This window comes from Motacilla alba, chromosome 22 (genome assembly GCF_015832195.1).
Source record: "Motacilla alba alba isolate MOTALB_02 chromosome 22, Motacilla_alba_V1.0_pri, whole genome shotgun sequence".
In the NCBI taxonomy this organism is placed as follows: domain Eukaryota; kingdom Metazoa; phylum Chordata; class Aves; order Passeriformes; family Motacillidae; genus Motacilla; species Motacilla alba.
The window spans coordinates 4,043,672-4,060,212 of NC_052037.1; the positions used below are offsets into that span (position 1 = coordinate 4,043,672).

General features: G+C 59.0%; 3 protein-coding genes across 4 annotated transcripts; 2 read left to right on the forward strand and 1 right to left on the reverse strand.

Moving 5' to 3' along the window:
- Positions 1 to 2: 2 nt before the first annotated feature.
- On the forward strand, positions 3 to 705 carry LOC119710783 (steroidogenic acute regulatory protein, mitochondrial-like; the record flags this gene model as incomplete). Its single annotated transcript, XM_038160181.1, has 3 exons — positions 3 to 199; positions 386 to 479; positions 566 to 705. Coding segments are annotated over 3 exons (399 nt in total), but the record flags the coding sequence as incomplete, so codon positions are not given.
- A 1,280-nt stretch (positions 706 to 1,985) lies between these two features.
- Positions 1,986 to 10,573, reverse strand: LOC119710801 (set1/Ash2 histone methyltransferase complex subunit ASH2). Of its 2 annotated transcripts, XM_038160215.1 has the most exons (17): positions 10,444 to 10,573; positions 10,194 to 10,263; positions 9,782 to 9,927; positions 9,070 to 9,158; positions 8,685 to 8,779; positions 8,496 to 8,591; positions 8,189 to 8,284; positions 7,952 to 8,027; positions 7,418 to 7,435; positions 5,988 to 6,081; positions 4,575 to 4,792; positions 4,250 to 4,417; positions 3,975 to 4,168; positions 3,533 to 3,625; positions 3,313 to 3,411; positions 2,937 to 2,996; positions 1,986 to 2,550 (listed from the first exon to the last, which is right to left on the reverse strand). In XM_038160215.1, exons 1-17 carry the CDS (start codon positions 10,548 to 10,550, stop codon positions 2,443 to 2,445), a joined length of 1,827 nt encoding a protein of 608 aa, XP_038016143.1. In that variant the 5' UTR covers positions 10,551 to 10,573; the 3' UTR covers positions 1,986 to 2,442. The 2 variants fall into 2 exon arrangements, with proteins under 2 accessions (XP_038016143.1, XP_038016144.1); XM_038160216.1 differs by lacking the exon at positions 7,418 to 7,435.
- A 766-nt stretch (positions 10,574 to 11,339) lies between these two features.
- On the forward strand, positions 11,340 to 13,185 carry LOC119710804 (nodal homolog). Its single transcript, XM_038160220.1, has 3 exons — positions 11,340 to 11,748; positions 12,136 to 12,896; positions 12,978 to 13,185. The coding sequence occupies exons 1-3, from the start codon at positions 11,424 to 11,426 to the stop codon at positions 13,128 to 13,130; spliced, it is 1,239 nt and encodes a 412-aa protein (XP_038016148.1). The 5' UTR covers positions 11,340 to 11,423; the 3' UTR covers positions 13,131 to 13,185.
- Positions 13,186 to 16,541: the final 3,356 nt, after the last annotated feature.

The following is a 16,541-nucleotide window of genomic DNA, read 5'->3' on the forward strand; positions in this document are numbered from 1 at the left end:
ACTCTGAACTGCAGATTCTGGAGAAGATTGGGAAGGACACGGTGATCACCCACGAGAAGGCGGCCGCGACCCCCGGGAACATCGTGGGGCCACGGGACTTTGTGAGCGTGCGGTGCTCCAGGAGACGTGGCTCCACCTGCGTCCTGGCAGGGATGTCCACCACCTACGGGGCCATGCCCGAGCAGGAGGGCTTCATAAGGTACCGCCTGCTCAGCCCCGTTACGCGTCTGCAGGGAGGGCATTCCCACAGGGGTTTCCCTTTTACTGTGGGCTCGGGGTCGCTGGGTTTCTAGGGGCAGCAGGAGCTGCTGCAGAAAGCCCAAAGTGCATTTTTGAGGCTGAAAAGTCCAAGTTTGGGTCTGACCTGGGCCTCTCTCCCCACCAGGGCTGAGAACGGTCCCACCTGCATGGTCCTGCGCCCGCTGCCCGGCAGCCCCTCCCGGACCAGGCTCACCTGGCTGCTCAGCATCGACCTCAAGGTACCTGGGGCTGCGAGGAGCCTGGGGGAGCCAAGGGCTGCGGGAGAGGCCGGTTCTGCTCACAGGCTGTGTCTGCTCCTCCCCAGGGGTGGCTGCCCAAGACCATCATCAACCAGGTCCTGTCCCAGACACAGGTGGACTTCGCCAAACACCTGCGGCAGCGCCTGGCCCGGCCGGTGCCTGCGGCCTGCTGACCACGGCCTGACCACAGCCTGACCACAGCCTGACCACAGCCTGCTGACCATGGCCTGCTGACCACAGCCTGCTGACCACAGCCTGACCACCTGCTGACCATGGCCTGACCACAGCCTGACCACCTGCTGACCATGGCCTGACCACAGCCTGACCACCTGCTGACCATGGCCTGACCACAGCCTGACCACCTGCTGACCACAGCCTGACCACAGCCTGCTGACCACGGCCTGCTGACCACAGCCTGACCACCTGCTGACCACAGCCTGCTGACCATGGCCTGCTGACCACAGCCTGACCACAGCCTGCTGACCATGGCCTGCTGACCACAGCCTGACCACAGCCTGACCACAGCCTGACCACGACCTGCTGACCACAGCCTGACCACAGCCTGCTGACCACAGCCTGACCACAGCCTGACCACGACCTGCTGACCACAGCCTGACCACCTGCTGACCACGGCCTGACCACAGCCTGCTGACCATGGCCTGCTGACCACAGCCTGACCACAGCCTGCTGACCACAGCCTGACCACCTGCTGACCATGGCCTGACCACAGCCTGACCACAGCCTGACCACCTGCTGACCACAGCCTGACCACAGCATGCTGACCACGGCCTGCTGACCACGGCCTGCTGACCACAGCCTGCTGACCACAGCCTGACCACAGCCTGCTGACCACGGCCTGACCACAGCCTGACCACAGCCTGACCGCCTGCTGACCACGGCCTGCTGACCACGGCCTGACCACAGCCTGACCACGGCCTGACCATGGCCTGACCACAGCCTGACCACGGCCTGCTGACCACCCCGTGCAGGGCTTCCTTCAGGGGCCAAGTATGGAATCTTGTCACTTCAATTAGCCCAGGCCTTTCCTAGCAGACTCCACTCATTAATACATAGTCACACTCGAGAAATAGAATGGTTTATTTATTGAAGCTCATTGTGCAAGTGCAGGACTAAAAATTTAATTCCTGCAGTTGCTTAACTGAGCATGTGCTGGCCCAGTCAGCCAACTCCACCCTCCCTAATTACTTTCAATGAATAAATAAAGCTTTAATCAACTTTTACTCTCCCAAATCTGAAACACAGCACTTAACAATTTTGTTTCCTCTCCCCCTCAAAGCAGCTCTAATTTATTTTTTCCTGTACCAACACATAAGTGCCAAATTATTTATTCACCCATCTGCAATGATGATCATTAGGCCCCATGTAACTCCCGGGCACAGGACATCTTCAGCTCAAAAGATCTCCAAGTGTAGCTACTTGGAGTTTCAATGTCATTTGTAACAATTTACAAGACAAAAACAAGAATAAAAAGAAGAGTTAAAGCCTTTATTTTTAAACTGGTTTCCAGTCTGTGGGGAAAAAAACAATACAGTTTGGCCAGAAGCCCAAATTTCAGTCTTGCATGCAGCCGTGTCGTTCCAACAGAGCCGTCCTGGCTGGGAGCTGTTGGTCACCATCAGCCAAGCACACCTGAGCACAGGGGTCACTGCAGCCACACCTGGCAGGGGCAGCTGCACCCTGAGCTGTCACAGCCCGGGAGAAGGATCTTCAACACCCCCCTGTCCAGCGAGTGACACTCTAATGGTACTGGGGGCTGCCAGAGAGGCCCCACAGCAGCACAAAACACCCCAGAAGTGCCTCCCGGGGCACACACACACAACACCTGCCAGCCAGGGCTGCATCCACCTTGGCCTGTTGGCTCCTCGGCTGATCACGGAGAGAGGGAGGGATGCTCCTCTGCAGTAAAACCACGGTGTGGGGTTTATGGCTCCCAGGGTGGGCTCCTCCTGCCATCCACCTCCGTCTCCACGTGGTACAGGACATCGGCCAGCGTGTGCTCCACCACGGCCCCCCAGCCCATGTCACTCATCTGCAGGGGGAAGCACAGTTAGCTCCAGTCCTGGACAAGGAGGGACCACACAGCCCAGGGCTGTTTCCTTCCTCAAAGCAGTACTGGCAGGGGGAAATTCCAAGTGTTTCCTTGAACAACAGTTCAGCCCCCTTACTGACAGATGAGGCCAACACAGGCAACAATCTGATAACAGCAAACAGAGATAACAGCACCTATTATTTAATTAAAATTAATGATTCATTTGGATATCTGTCCTTACGTATTTTTAAACACAATCCTTTTGGCTACACTGCCAGGTACTGAGACTGAAGGACAGGTACAGGTGTGGTGTGAATCACACCAAAACATCTTTGATTTAAACAATGAAGCTCTCAAACAGGGGGAGAAGCTTCAGTTTTACTTACAGGATGGTAAGTGATGTCTCTCGGTGGATACTTGAAATATGGCCCAAAGTTTATGGAAACCTGGGGAACATATATTTTCATTAAATCTAAAAATCCAGGAAAATCTCTTCAGTCCTCCGTTCTCACTCCTTCCTGCTCCTGAGCCTCCCCACACCCTGTGCAAGCCCACAGGAACAAACATAGCTGATGTTACTTCAGCAATTTGATAATCTTGTTACACATGTGAACAGCAGGACTGTTCCAGAGTCACTAAAATGATTCCCATCTTTCTTTGTCACTTGGCACACTCCTGGAGTGCCCACACCTCGTGCATGAACACACTTTGTGTGTGAAACTGATGGATTTAGGAACTCCCTTTCAAAGACCCCTTGCTTACCGTGCAGCCTTTGTACAGAGAGATAGCAGGAAAATAAACCCCCTCAAAGATGTCCTTAAAAGCAACTCCTTGGCTGACACCATTCTTGAAGAATATGATCTGAAAAACGAAGGGTTTTCCCACTGATGGTGGCTGTCAGGACACAGCAACCCTGACAAGATTAATGCCTGCTCCCCTTCGCTCAGGCCAGGCACATCTTGAAGTGACAGCAACAATTCACCTGGCTTCCAGGGGCTTGCTTTAGGCTCTTCTCTGCTTTGTCCACAAAATCCTTCTCTTCAAAGTACAAGTAGCTTTTGAATTTGATCAAAGCCTGAAACAGCAGCAAACAACGTGAGGAACAAGCCCGAAATCTGTTACCTGTCACCTGCCCTGCTCAGGGCCAGGCGTGCCTGGTGTCAGAGTACCTGTGAGGAGTGATTCCCACAGCTCAGGGATTTCAGAGCCAGGAGGGGAAGGTGAAAGGAGATGTGGGCAATCCCATCCAGGAGTATTTTGCTTTCTTGAGATCAACACTTTGGGCCTCTCCCCCAGGAACCACAGAGGTACCGAGAGGCAGGATGGGAAGGATGCACAGAAAGGGGCACGAGTGAGGCCACAGCAACTCGTTTTCCAGTTTTCCACCTGCCAATGCTTAATCCAACAGTGAACTTGCACCTCACCTTGTCTTTGTAGGTGTCAGGCAGAGATTTGGCTGTCTCAGTATCCTCTGGAAGGTTGATATAAAACCCCAGGACATCTCCCTGTCCGTAGCCAGAGGAATAGTGTTTCCCTATGGACTGGTGAAACTTGGTTCCCTTTTTGCTGCGCCAGGAGTAACTGAACTTGTCATATCCCAGAGGGGCCTGGAGGTTCCCTGCGGAAACAAACGCCTCACGGTGAACACAGGGAGTGCAGCAGGAGCAGCCGCTAAGAAATGTTCTGTAAGATTATTTACCCAAGGGCTGTGACCAGCCTAATCTGGCAGCTGTGTCTGGAGGCATCTCGTCCATGGAGATTTCGAAGTACCAGGCTCCCTTCCGCACGCCGTGCGAGGCCCGCACCATGGAATAGCCCTTCTCCCCAACGACAGTCAGCCTGTCGTCAGAGATCTTCAGCTGGGGAGCTGCAGGGGAGCACACGCTTGTCATTTTTAACGTGCTGATGTCAAAAGGCAAGAGAACACGCAGAGGTGGATTTAAGCTCTGCGCTTCTAAGCTCCGACTGGTGCCGAGATGCCTCTGGAAGGAAACACAACCTGCACGCCCCAAGGAGCTCTGTACCTCGGTCATGCAGCGCCAGGAGGACTCGCTCATACAGGCAGGCTCTGTACAGGTCCCCAGGAATTGGTTTTCCTGCCCAACAGTCCAGCTCCAGCTTTTCTGGGTCGGGGGCGTGAGGGTCAGGCTCGGCCAGGATGTAGCGATAGCCGTCCTTGTTGAAGGGGTGCTCCAGAGGGTAGCCGTGGGGGGGCAGGCGCTGAGCAGCGAACAGCGGGTCACTGAAACACAGAAACCCCACGCTGGCATCTCCAGGTGCTGTCACACGTCACCCCAGAACACCCCCCGGCAGAGCTGTCCCTGTGCTCAGCGGCCGCACGCTCGTGTCTGTGTGAAACGAGCGGTCATCCACTGCAAATCATTTACAGCCTGTGACCCATCACTCACCCATGACATCATCAGTGACATCACAGGGCTCTGCAGTCACCCCCAAACACCCACCCAGGGCAGAGACAGCTGGGAGGCAGCTTGGGGCATCACAGGTGCCACTGTCGCTGACTGGTACCCATCCCTGTGCCCACACCCGTCCCCATGTCCATCTCCACACCCATCCCTGTGCCCATCCCGTCCCTGTGTCCATCTCCACGCCCATCCCTGTGCCCATCCTGTCCCTGTGTCCATCTCCACACCCATCCCTGTGCCCATCCCGTCCCCATGTCAATCTCCACACCCATCCCTGTGCCCATCCCTGTGCCCATCCCATCCCCGTGTCCATCTCCACGCCCATCCCTGTGCCCATCCCGTCTCCGTGTCCATCTCCACACCCATCCCTGTGCCCATCCCCACACCCATCCCTGTGCCCATCCCGTCTCCGTGTCCATCTCCACACCCATCCCTGTGCCCATCTCCACACCCATCCCTGTGCCCATCCCCGTGCCCATCCCGTCCCCATGTCCATCTCCACACCCATCCCCGTGCCCATCCCGTCCCCATGTCCATCTCCACACCCATCCCTGTGCCCATCCCTGTGCCCATCCCGTCCCCGTGTCCATCTCCACGCCCATCCCCGTGCCCATCCCGTCCCCATGTCCATCTCCACACCCATCCCTGTGCCCATCCCGTCCCCATGTCCATCTCCATGCCCATCCCTGTGCCCATCCCGTCCCCGTGTCCATCTCCACACCCATCCCTGTGCCCATCCCGTCCCCTTGTCCATCTCCACACCCATCCCTGTGCCCATCCCGTCCCCGTGTCCATCTCCACGCCCATCCCTGTGCCCATCCCGTCCCTGTGTCCATCTCCACACCCATCCCTGTGCCCATCCCGTCCCCTTGTCCATCTCCACACCCATCCCTGTGCCCATCCCATCCCCATGTCAATCTCCAGGCCCATCCCTGTGCCCACACCCGTCCCCATGTCCATCTCCAGGCCCATCCCCGTGCCCATCCCTGCCCCCCAGGGCTCCTCTGCTCTCACCTCCGGGTTTTCTTGGCCGTGCCCGTGGTGCCCCCGTCCTGCTGCTTGCGCTTGGCCCCTCGGCCCTTCCCACTGCCCCCGGCAGCCATTCCCCCTGGACACACAAAGCAGGCCCCCTCAGGAGCTGCTGCTCACCCGCGCCTCACCCCCAGGGACAGAGGGGCACAGCAGCCACAGCCAGCGTGGGCTCAGGGGCCTTTGGCCACAGTTACTGTGACCCACGCTTCACTGCCAAGGAGCACAGCAAATCAACAGCTTTCATGTGGCTTCTGGTCAGCTTTTGAGGTGTCTCAAATTGAAGCAGAAGCTAAAGGAGATTGAGCGGTAAAAGAAGCTCAATCTGAGCTTGTCAGGTGAGAATTAAGAATTTTTTCTATCATCAGAAGATTTATAGGCAGCAGCACTGGGATCCACTTCAGGGGCATTATTATTATTATTATTATTATTATTACTGGAGATTCCAGTCACAGCCCAAATCTATTTCTGCAGAAGCAGCAGAAACCCACCCTACAGCACAGCCACCGAGCCAGTGACCCTGTGCTGGAGGAACACTGACACCAACCAACAATCCAACAATAAGCACTCAGTGTTCCATTTCCATCTACAAAATAAAATCCACCTGAGTTGAGGAAAAATGAAAAGCAAGAGGTGAAAAATGAAAAGCAGGAGGTGTTTCTCTTCAGTACTACTGAAATGATTTCTGTGATTGAGCAGCAAATCAGTTTGAACTCAGCACTCGTAATAAAACTGAGTGTAGGAAAAGCTACATGTCAAACTTAATCAAACTAATATCAGCATGTTTAATAAATTAAATCATACATGCATTTATCATCCTGCTATTTCCAATGATATCACTGCTGATTTATAAGGGAAACGATGGAAATTTCATGTACTGTAGATAAACACCTTCACACACCACATTTATGTGGTAACTAAAAATCCAGTCAGCTCTTCCATTACCAGCACTCCCTTACAGTGTAAGGGATCCAAACCATCCAGGGAATGCCATATTCTGCACAAACATGACCTGATCCAGCTGCACTCCCTGATTTCAGTGCAGACAAACATTCAGGCTCTCCAGTTTGTCAGCAATTACTTGCCCAAAAAACCATTGCACTGTAAATTTCAGACCGGTTGTTCAAGCATCCAAAACTACAACATCAGGTCAATTGATACAGAAGAAATAAACATAAGCGTAAAATAAATAAACAAAACCTTTAAACCAGTCAAGTAAGGCAGAATATGGCAATTAAAAGCTTCTAACTATGAAGATTAAAGACTAGAATTGCTGGTTTGTATTGAAGTCCAACTGCAATCACATCAGGGCACGCTTTTGTTTTTGATTGTCTTTGGCTTCTAAGAGAATCGAGCAAGAAAAGCTTTGCAAACAGCAATACTTAAGTTTTAGAAGCTGAAAGGTAAATATTCACCTCCCAGAGAGGCTCCACCTGCAAGAACAGAAGTGGCACCACATGTCTGTCAGTCTCCCAGAAATGAAACAAAAAACAACCAGAGCATGACATGGAAATAACACACCTGAGAGATCTCTAACCTGCTTTAAAAAGACCCAAATACCTCCTGCCTGCACTTCTGGGATGTGTTTAATAAAGATTATGAACACATTAAACCCGTTAACAGTTCATTTACTGCAGCAAGGCTGCCCTGAGTACCCTCGGCAAGATGGGAAACGGGGAATCCGAACAACTCAAGGAGGTAATTTAAAACCATCCTAGGAGCAAAGTGACAAGCTCAGCCTTCAGCGAGCATCTCGATCTGTGTGGTCACAGCAAAGAAAGGGCTGAACCTTTCCAAGACACAGAGTTGATCTTTCTGTAAAAAGGCACAACGAGACTGCTCTGAGCATAAGCTCAGTTCACAGGGCAGTTTAACTGCACAGATGCCCAGAGAACTGGGAAATGCAGCTTAGTCCCAAACATCCAAACCCCCCCGAGTAAAGAACTTGCCATTTAAGCTTCCACTCGTGGACACGGCGTTGCTCTGCTTCTGGTTGTCATAGGCTGGACCAATATTGGCGAGATCCTGCAGGAGATCAAAAGCTCTGCTGCACAAACTTGGTCCAAGGGAACACTCTGAGCCTGCTGGGGCTCCCAGCCACTGCTGGCCCAGCACAGATCTGCCCCTTGACTGAGCACAAAGGCAGCAGTGGGACCCCCACCTTCCTCCTGTCTCCCAGCCCATACCTGGTCCAGAAGCCCAAATTTGGGGTAATCTTCCTCTGGGTCTTTACTGCCTGGGTCTGGATGCTCTTTGACCAGGAACACATCTCTTTCTTTACACTAAAAGAGAGGGGTTTTAGTTACACAGAATAAGATCATAACAAATCCAGTAACAAGTGTTTAAAGCCCAGGAGTTCCTATCAGGGTGTTAGGTACATCAGCTGCCTGAGAAGCACCAGCACCTTCACCCTGCAGCTCCAAGCCCGGCCTCAGCACACACAGAAACCCAAACTTGTGGGAATTCTTCCACGGATTTACCCTCAGTCCTTACCATGGTTTTGACAATATTATTGGGCCAAGTCATTTTCCCAGGCCTCTGCCGCGTTGTCATACACTCCCAGTATTTGTCAATGAAGGGGATAATATCCTGTAGGAACACAAAACACTTGTGTGAGCTCCTCCTCTTGCTGACTGACACCAGCAGTGCCGTGAGCCCGTGGCAGGTCCCGAAGAGCCAGACCTTATCCTTGGAGAACATGGTTTTGGGGTGCTCGTCCTGGGTCCTCGACTGCCACGTCAGGTTGGCCAGGGCACTAAGGCACATTTCCTTCAGATCTGAGAAACAAAGGTTGCACTCGGTGGGAAGATCAGACACCCAGCCACAGCGTCACCCTGAGAAACTGCAAAACCTCCCCAGTTCTGTCCTGACTCAGCCCTCCTCAACCACTTACACCACCTTCATAAATCAGTAGCAAAACATTCTTACAAGAACCCACACGTGGTTGTAAATATGGGATTTTGGGTCATTTTCCGGGTGTCTCAGCAGAGCCCACCCACTGACTTCAGACACAGCCAACCTCCAGGATGATCCTGCACAAAACACCTCCCAAGTAGCTCAAACTCACTTGCTTGCTTCCTCAGGAAATAGGTGTTCCCGCTGTGGTGGCACACATTGCAGTGGAAGCTGTAGTTGGTCATGAAGGGCAGACACGAGCTGGGAAAAAGCAGCTTGGTTAGAGCTGGGTACAGAGCAATTATTGCATCAGCTTAAAGAACCCCAGAACCCGTGAGGCTGGAAAGGCCCTCTGAGACCCCTGAGTCCAGTCCGTGCCCAATCCTCACCTTATCCCCAGCCCAGAGTGCTGAGTGCCACCTCCAGTGGTTCTTTGGACACCTCCCCTTGTCCTGTCCCTGTCCCCTGGCTGTCCCCTCCACAAGGTCCCCCCTGAGCCTCCTTTTCTCCAGGCTGAGCCCCTTCCCAGCTCCCTCAGCCTCTCCTGGTGCTCCAGCCACTTCCCAGCTCTGCTCCCTTCCCTGGACATGCTCCAGCCCCTCCGTGTTCTTCCTGGAGTGAAAGAAAATTAATTATTCTTTACTACACTGGGTTAAGAAACGAATTATTGCAGGTTGAAACCCGAGTATTCCTTCCCTCCCTAAAAGCACAGACACCCAACACGCTCAGTGGTATTTCACGGGGGTGCCTTTATCGTGGACAAAGCTTTATTTACACAACACACCAATTCCCAAGTGTTCAAGGACACGGGCAGGTCCCTGGCAACTCAGACTCCAAACATTCCCCTTTAAAGCCCCGCGCTGGCCCTGCCAGCCATCACCTACGTGGTGTCGATGCCGAAGGTGTCAGCTGTGAACCACTTGGTGCAGATGCCACACTGCAGCTCGATCTCGCCCAGCTGCCGCGCGTTCTCCTCGTCCCCCGAGCCCCCCTGGGCATCCATGGCTTCGGCGCCGTCCCCGGCAGCGTCCTGGAGGCGGAGCAGAGCCAGGAATCCAACAGTGCCCGCGGCAGGCAGCACAGGGGGCTGGGCAGGAATCTGCCACCGTGGCATTTGAGAGGGAATAAATCCTTTCCCCTAAGCCGCGGCCCTGTTGCAGCAGGCTGGGGCTGTTTGTTGGCTCGTGAGGATGAGCCACACGGCTGGAGATTTCCAAAATCCTTTAAGGAAGCAACGCCGGCGCTAAGGGATGCTCCCCCCCGGCCGAACCCACCCCCCGCGCCCACGGCACCCACCAGCGGCTCCTTCCCGTTGGCCGACTCGGTCTCCAGGGCCGCGCTGGCATCGACCATGGCGGCGTCCCCCCTGCCAGGGCACAGAGGTCAGAGCGGAGCCCGCCTCGGGGCGCGCCGCGCTCGGGGCCCGGCCGGGAGCAGCCCCGGAGCCCCATCCGCGTTCCCATGGTAACGGGGCCGGCTCCCGCCGAGCCCGCACGGCCCGGGGAGCGCGGGGCTCGCAGGGGCCCGCCCAGGGGGAGGGACATACCCGGTCTCGGCGTCGGTGGCGGGCGGCTCTGGCGGGGCCGGGGGCTCCGGGGCCGGGGGCGGCTCCGGGGGGGGCTCGGCGCCCTCGGCCGCCGCTGCCGCCGCCATGTTGGTGTCTCTGCCGCGAGAATCCCGCGGAGATCTCGCGAGACTCAGCGCGCGCGCGGGCCCCGCCGCGGCAGAGCGCGCCCCCTGCCGGCGGCCGCCGGGAGCGCTGCGCGGTGTGACGTCATCCTGAATAGCCGTGACGTCACGGCGGCGGGGCTGACGGCGGGGGCGAAAACCGGGAGCGGGTCCCGTGCCCCGCGGGAGGACCGAGCGCCTTTCCCGCCGGGAAGGACGAGGGTCGCCCCTCTGGGCGGGGCGGGACCCCCGCTGGCACCCCCGCCCCAAAGATTGGGGGCCAGGGGTACCCCCGGTCCTGCTGGAGCGGGGCAGGGCTGACCGGGCTGGCCGTGTGCCCGGGCCACTCGCCACCGGCAGCGCCGGGCTCTGCGGGCTCTGGGGACAGCAGCGGCCTCGTACAGCGCGGGGGTGGCCGCCCCCAAGCCCCGGGCACAGGGACAGAGGGACAGAGAGGGGTGGTGGGGACGAGACCAGGAGAGATGGACGGGAGAAAGAGAACTGGAGAAACGCAGGGATTAGGCAAGGATGGATGGATGGATGGATGGATGGATGGATGGATGGATGGATGGATGGATGGATGGATGGATGGATAAGGCTGCAAGCAGCGGGGGAAGGATGGGGAGAAGGAGATACGGAGAAAGAGTAGGGCGGGGGACGAGGGCAAGGGATCGGGGAGGGATGGCCGGGAGGTAGATGGGGGTGGAGGGGAGGGAGGACAGAGATAGGGACGGAGGGATGGGAAGAGGGACGGGGAGAAGAGGGGAGGGGGCTGTCGGGGAGGGGGGTGCCGAGGCCTCCCGGGGCGGCGCTCGGGCCGCTGTACAAATAGGGCGGCTGCGGGTGGCCCGGGCAGACATGCGGGTCCCGCTCCGCTCCGTGCCCGCGCTGGCGCTCTGCGCCTTAGCCCCGCTCCTCCTGGGCTGCGCTCCGACCCGGGCGCTCACTTGGGCACCGACCGGAGCGTCCACCGGGGCACTCACCTGGGCACCGACCGCAGCGTCCACCCGGGCACTCACCTGGGCACCGACCGCTGCGTCCACCGGGGCACTCACCTGGGCACCGACCCGCGCCCCGGCCCGCGCCCCGCCGCGCTGTCCCCCGCTGATGCTGCAGCTGCTCCGCGCCCCTCCCGCCCCGCTCCGCGCCGCCGCCGCCGCCGCTCTCAGCCTCTCCCCACACGGTGAGTGGCGCCGCGGGCATCCCTGTCCCGGGACCGGCGCTATTCCCAGGACCGGCACCGTTCCCGGACGACCCTGTCCCCGGGATCAGCACCGTCCCTCTTCCCGGTGCTGCCGCTGTCCCCGAGCCTCCCTGTCCTGGGACCGGCGCCATCCCGGGACCCGCGCTGTCCCCACGCGTCCCTGTCCCGGGATCCCTCCCCACTGTCCCGGGCATCCCTGCCCTGCCTGAGGCTCTGGCTGGCTCTCAGGTGGATCCAGCCCCTTTCTCCCGACCCTCAGGCTCCCACGGCCGGGCTGGCTCCCGGCTGGCAGCAGGCGGGGGCACCGTCCCCCCCCAGCTCCGGCACCCCTGGCACCACTGTCCTCACCGTGCCCTTGGCTTCCAGGCTCCCTGCAGAACGGCTCCCGCTGGGCGCTCTCCTTCGACATGTCCTCGCTGTCCAGCAGCCAGGAGGTGAGTCTGGCTCAGCTCCGCGTCCGCCTGCCCGGCCTCTCCCGCGCCCACAACGTCTCCCTGGACATCTTCCACAGCCAGCGGCGCAGGTGCCGGCCAGACGGGGGCTGCGCCCACCAGCTCTTCCTGGGCACCGTGGCTGGCAGCCCCTCTGCCACCCAGGCCTCCTGGAAAGTCTTTGAGGTCACCAACCTGCTGCGGGCCTGGCTGCACCAAGCCGTGCCCGCTGGGCAGCGGAGCCCCGCGGGAAGGGGGCAGTGGGAGGGGAGCGGCTGGGCCGCCCCGGCAGAGCCCGGCCGCGGGGAGCCAGCCCTGCCCCAGGACGTGGCGGACAGCGTCCTGCTGCTCGTCTTCTCCAAGGACAAGTCCCCAGGGGAGCACAGCCTCATCAGGACGGCGGAGACCTCCAAGTACATCATGCGCGACAGCGGCTCGCAGGGCGCGGGGCCGCGCCGGCAGCGCAGGAACCGGGCGGAGAGGCAGCGCATCAAAGCGAGCGGCGGCGCCGCGGCCGCCCCGCGGGAGCAGCGCGGGCCGCTGTGCAGGAGGGTGGACATGGTGGTGGATTTCGAGCGGACGGGCTGGGGCAGCTGGATCGTGTACCCCAAGAAGTACAACGCCTACCGCTGCGAGGGGCTGTGCCCCTCGCCCGTGGACGAGACCTTCAAGCCCACCAACCACGCCTACATCCAGGTAAGAGGGGCGCTGCCCCCGCATCCCCCGCGCCCCGCAGCCCGGCAGGGGCACGTTCTGCCCTTCCCCTGTCTCCCACAGAGTTTGCTGCAGCTCTACAAGCCCAACCAGGTGCCGTGTCCCGCCTGCTCCCCGGTGAAGATGAGCCCCCTCTCCATGCTCTACTACGAGAGGGGCGAGATGGTCGTCCGCCACCACGAGGACATGATCGTCGAGGAGTGTGGCTGCAACTGAGGCGCCCCGTACCCGCCAGGAAGGCGCACGTCTGTGCCCAGAAGTGCCTCGAGGACCCAGGAGCACAGAGCAGGGCGTCTCGGAAGCCCTGCGGGCTGGCACAGCCCCGGCTGGACCCGGGGACGAGCGGGTGCCCGGCAGCTCTGCTGCACTGCACGGCCGCAGTGCCCGGCTGGATCCGGGCTCCACGTGGAAAAGGCCACCGGCCACCTCCCTGTGGCACCAGGGGCAGCTCTGGGGCGGCGGTGTGCCGTGTTTACCAAGGAGCTGGAGGCTGCCGTGTGTGGGACAGAGGCAGGAGCTGAGTGCAGGACTGGCTGCCACGACACGGCTCAATGCTGCTTTTCTCAGCCATGGGAATAACCAGGAGTCCCAGGTCCTCAGGACCCCGCAGCTCCAGTGTCAGGCCATGCTGAGCATACACACCACTGGGATTCTCCATCTCCCCTGGGGCTTAGGCGTTTCTGCTGAGAATTCTATTGTATTTCTATTAAAACTGTCACATCTCTGTGACAACTCAGACAAGTGAATGTTTTAGCCAATGTCCCGAGCCCCAGCTGGCAGATCCAGCTGGGCAGCTGTTACAAACAAGTAACCACAGCTCTGCCCGAGCCTTTTCCCCCTCACTGGATGGGCTGGTAGTGAAAAGGTCGCAGCTGTACAATTAATCAATAAATTATATCTATTAAAAATGCCCGTTGGGTTCTGCTGGTTTTTGCTGTTGCTGGCGTGCCAGGGTGTGAGTGTCCCCTTCTCTGGGTCCCCTCTGTTGCACCCAGAGCTTCTCCCTGCTCTGGCTGCAGCCTGCTCCGAGGCCAGGTGGGCTCTGCCTGCTCCTGAAACTACCCGAGCGAGCGAGGGGTCCCTCCGACAGAGCAAGAGATGCTGGAAAGCTCCAAAGCTCCCGTGAGATAAGGACGAAGCCGTTCCCACCCTGATGAGGGGTCGCTCAAGAGCAAGGGAGGCACCTGCAGGCGTGGAAGGGGAGGCTGAGGGGATTTTCCTCATTTCTTTACCCCTCGGAGATAAGGGTAGGGCAGGCAATTCGAAGCCGTGCGGTGCCCTTTGGGTCACCATCCGGAGGAGTGCTGGGGTCCCGAGCGCCTCGAGGTGACCGTGTCCCCCCGCATGGCAGCCGCGGGGAAGGAGGATCAGCCCGGCTTTGGCAGCCCCGGGCTCACAGCTGGACGGGGACGCCACTCACGCGTGGGGACCCGCAGGCAGCCCAGGGGACGGGCGGGACCCCAAGCGCCGGGGCTGGCGGCGGGTGGCCCCGGGCCAGCGGCCACCCCCAGCCCGTCCCGACTCCACATCCCAGCCCGGGCTGATTATCCCCAATCCACATCCCGGCCGGCGGATAAACAAAGCGTGTCTGCTGCTCCCCCGCCGCAGCGGGCCCTCCCCGGGGCCGCTTCCATATTCCAGCAGCTTTCACACTGCGGCCATCCCGTCATTAGAGGGTCATTTGCAGGAGCTGTCAAGGGTGGGCCGGGGGCGAGGGGCTGACCCCCGGCGGGAGGCGAAGCAGGAACCTGCCCGTCTGTGCTCTGCTGTAAAATCACAGTGTCTTGCCTCTTTCTGCGCAGTTTTGTTACTGCTGCTCCCAGACGGTTCCGAAGCAGGAGGATTCGCTCCCCCGACGCCCCCCCGGGACCCCTGCCCCGCCGGTGCTGTATCTCTGCCATCTCTGCCTGCTTGGAATCCAGCAGAGGGTTCAAAAGTTGTGGCGGGGCAGGGGGAGGCAGCGGCCGCTCCCTGGGAAGAGCAGGGTGGAAAAATAAAGGCTGGGATTCCAGGGCTGTAAGGAAAACATCAAAGTGTGGGCAATGACAATAAAGCCGGGCTTAGGCACGATTCTGCTGGCCAGCCGGGCTCTGCCAGGGGGACCTGACCTGAGCAGGGACAGCTCCGGCCCTGCTCCTGCCCCAATCTACATCGGCTGGGGGACACAGGAGCCCAGACACGGGGACAATAAAGTGGGGGGACAGCCCCAGTCCTGCCCACCACCCTTCAGCATCCCAGGGCTGGGGGAACTGGCGGGTTTCTGCTCTGGGAAGGGCTGGCTCGGCCAGGGGGACGGCAGGCACGGATTACTTTGGACACATGAAAGGAAAGAGCGAGGACAAACAGAGCGAGGGTGGTATTTGTACAAATGGTGCATTAAAGCACGAGCCGGCTCGGGCAGGTGGCGTTTGTCCCGTGACTGGGACGCGGGGCAGGACACAGGGACACGGAGTAGGACACAGGGAAGCGGGGCAGGACACGGGGACACCGGGTGCGCTGCTCTGCCTGCTTGAGACAAAAAGGGGCCGGGATGGGAAATGCAAGGACAAAGCCAGCTTGTGCCTGGACCTCCCCGGAGCATCCCAGCTGTGCCTCAGCCACCCACGACTGCCTCCCTCCCTCCCGCTGTGCACAACTGGGCCCAGCCCGTGCAAAAAGCAGCTCCTCAGCCTGGGAGAGCAAGTGTCGGGTGAGGAGCAGAGCCTGGGGAAGCGGGGATGTGCCCCGGAATGCTGAGCTGCTCCTGGCAGGGCTCGGGAGAGCTCTAAAGGTGAATGCACCAGGGAGATGTGCCCAAAGCCGTGCGGCAGCTGGGGGTGTGAGGGGGAAGGGAGGGAGTGAAGGAGCAGAGCGATGGGATGCTGACACCACTTGGTCCCACACCACGGGTGGAAAGGTTTAAGGAACGGGCTTGGGACAAATTGCACCGGAGCAGATGTGAGCAGATGTGCACAGCACCTCATGGCATCGGGCCTCTGGGCACGGCTCTCTCTGCCCCCACAACGGTCCTGATGCACCCATAGCCCCAGGGCCTGCACCGAGAACCCAGCGGGACCCCGGTCACACCTGGCCAGGTGTTTGACAGGGTTTCCTCCCTCCCTCTGAATTGTCGGTGGCAGAGGCACCTGGTGCTTTGATGCTCCCACATCTGCATAAGCGGCAGATACCGATGCAAAGCTGCCAAAGCTGCCGGCACACAGACAAAGCATTAACACCCCCAGCACGTGTTACCTGTCCTGCAGGTGGCAGGAATGGCATTTAAGAGCATTACCTGCAGTACCTGACACCCCCAAAAACCAGGCAGCCGCTTCTGTACCAGCACCAAACACCACAAGGCTCCTGCTCCAACAGCCATGGCTGGTCGAGGCTGAAATCAGCTCATTTCTCCCCAAACCTGCCTGGATGTGCAGCTCGGGGGATCCCAAACCTGCCTGGATGTGCAGCTCGGGGGATCCCAAACCTGCCTGGATGTGCAGCTTGGGGGATCCCAAACCTGCCTGGATGTGCAGCTTGGGATGGCATTTTAGGGGATCCCAAACCTGCCCGGATGTTCAGCCCTCAGCTTGGGATGGCTCCTGGGGGGATCCCAGGGCCACGCAGGGTCACCAGCACCGTGTGTCCCACCAA

What these genes read in the sequence shown, in the direction of transcription:
- LOC119710804 (XM_038160220.1), top strand. Translation starts at nt 11,424, where the DNA reads ATGCGGGTCCCGCTCCGCTCCGTGCCCGCGCTGGCGCTCTGCGCCTTA. An exon ending in TCTCAGCCTCTCCCCACACG is followed by an intron (nt 11,749 to 12,135) that starts GTGAGTGGCGCC and finishes CTTGGCTTCCAG; the next exon opens with GCTCCCTGCAGAACGGCTCC. An exon ending in CCAACCACGCCTACATCCAG is followed by an intron (nt 12,897 to 12,977) that starts GTAAGAGGGGCG and finishes TGTCTCCCACAG; the next exon opens with AGTTTGCTGCAGCTCTACAA.
- LOC119710801 (XM_038160215.1), bottom strand. Translation starts at nt 10,550, where the DNA reads ATGGCGGCGGCAGCGGCGGCCGAGGGCGCCGAGCCCCCCCCGGAGCCG. An exon ending in CCATGTTCTCCAAGGATAAG is followed by an intron (nt 8,592 to 8,684) that starts GTCTGGCTCTTC and finishes GTGTTCCTACAG; the next exon opens with GATATTATCCCCTTCATTGA. An exon ending in ACGGCCAAGAAAACCCGGAG is followed by an intron (nt 4,793 to 5,987) that starts GTGAGAGCAGAG and finishes TCTGTGTTTCAG; the next exon opens with TGACCCGCTGTTCGCTGCTC.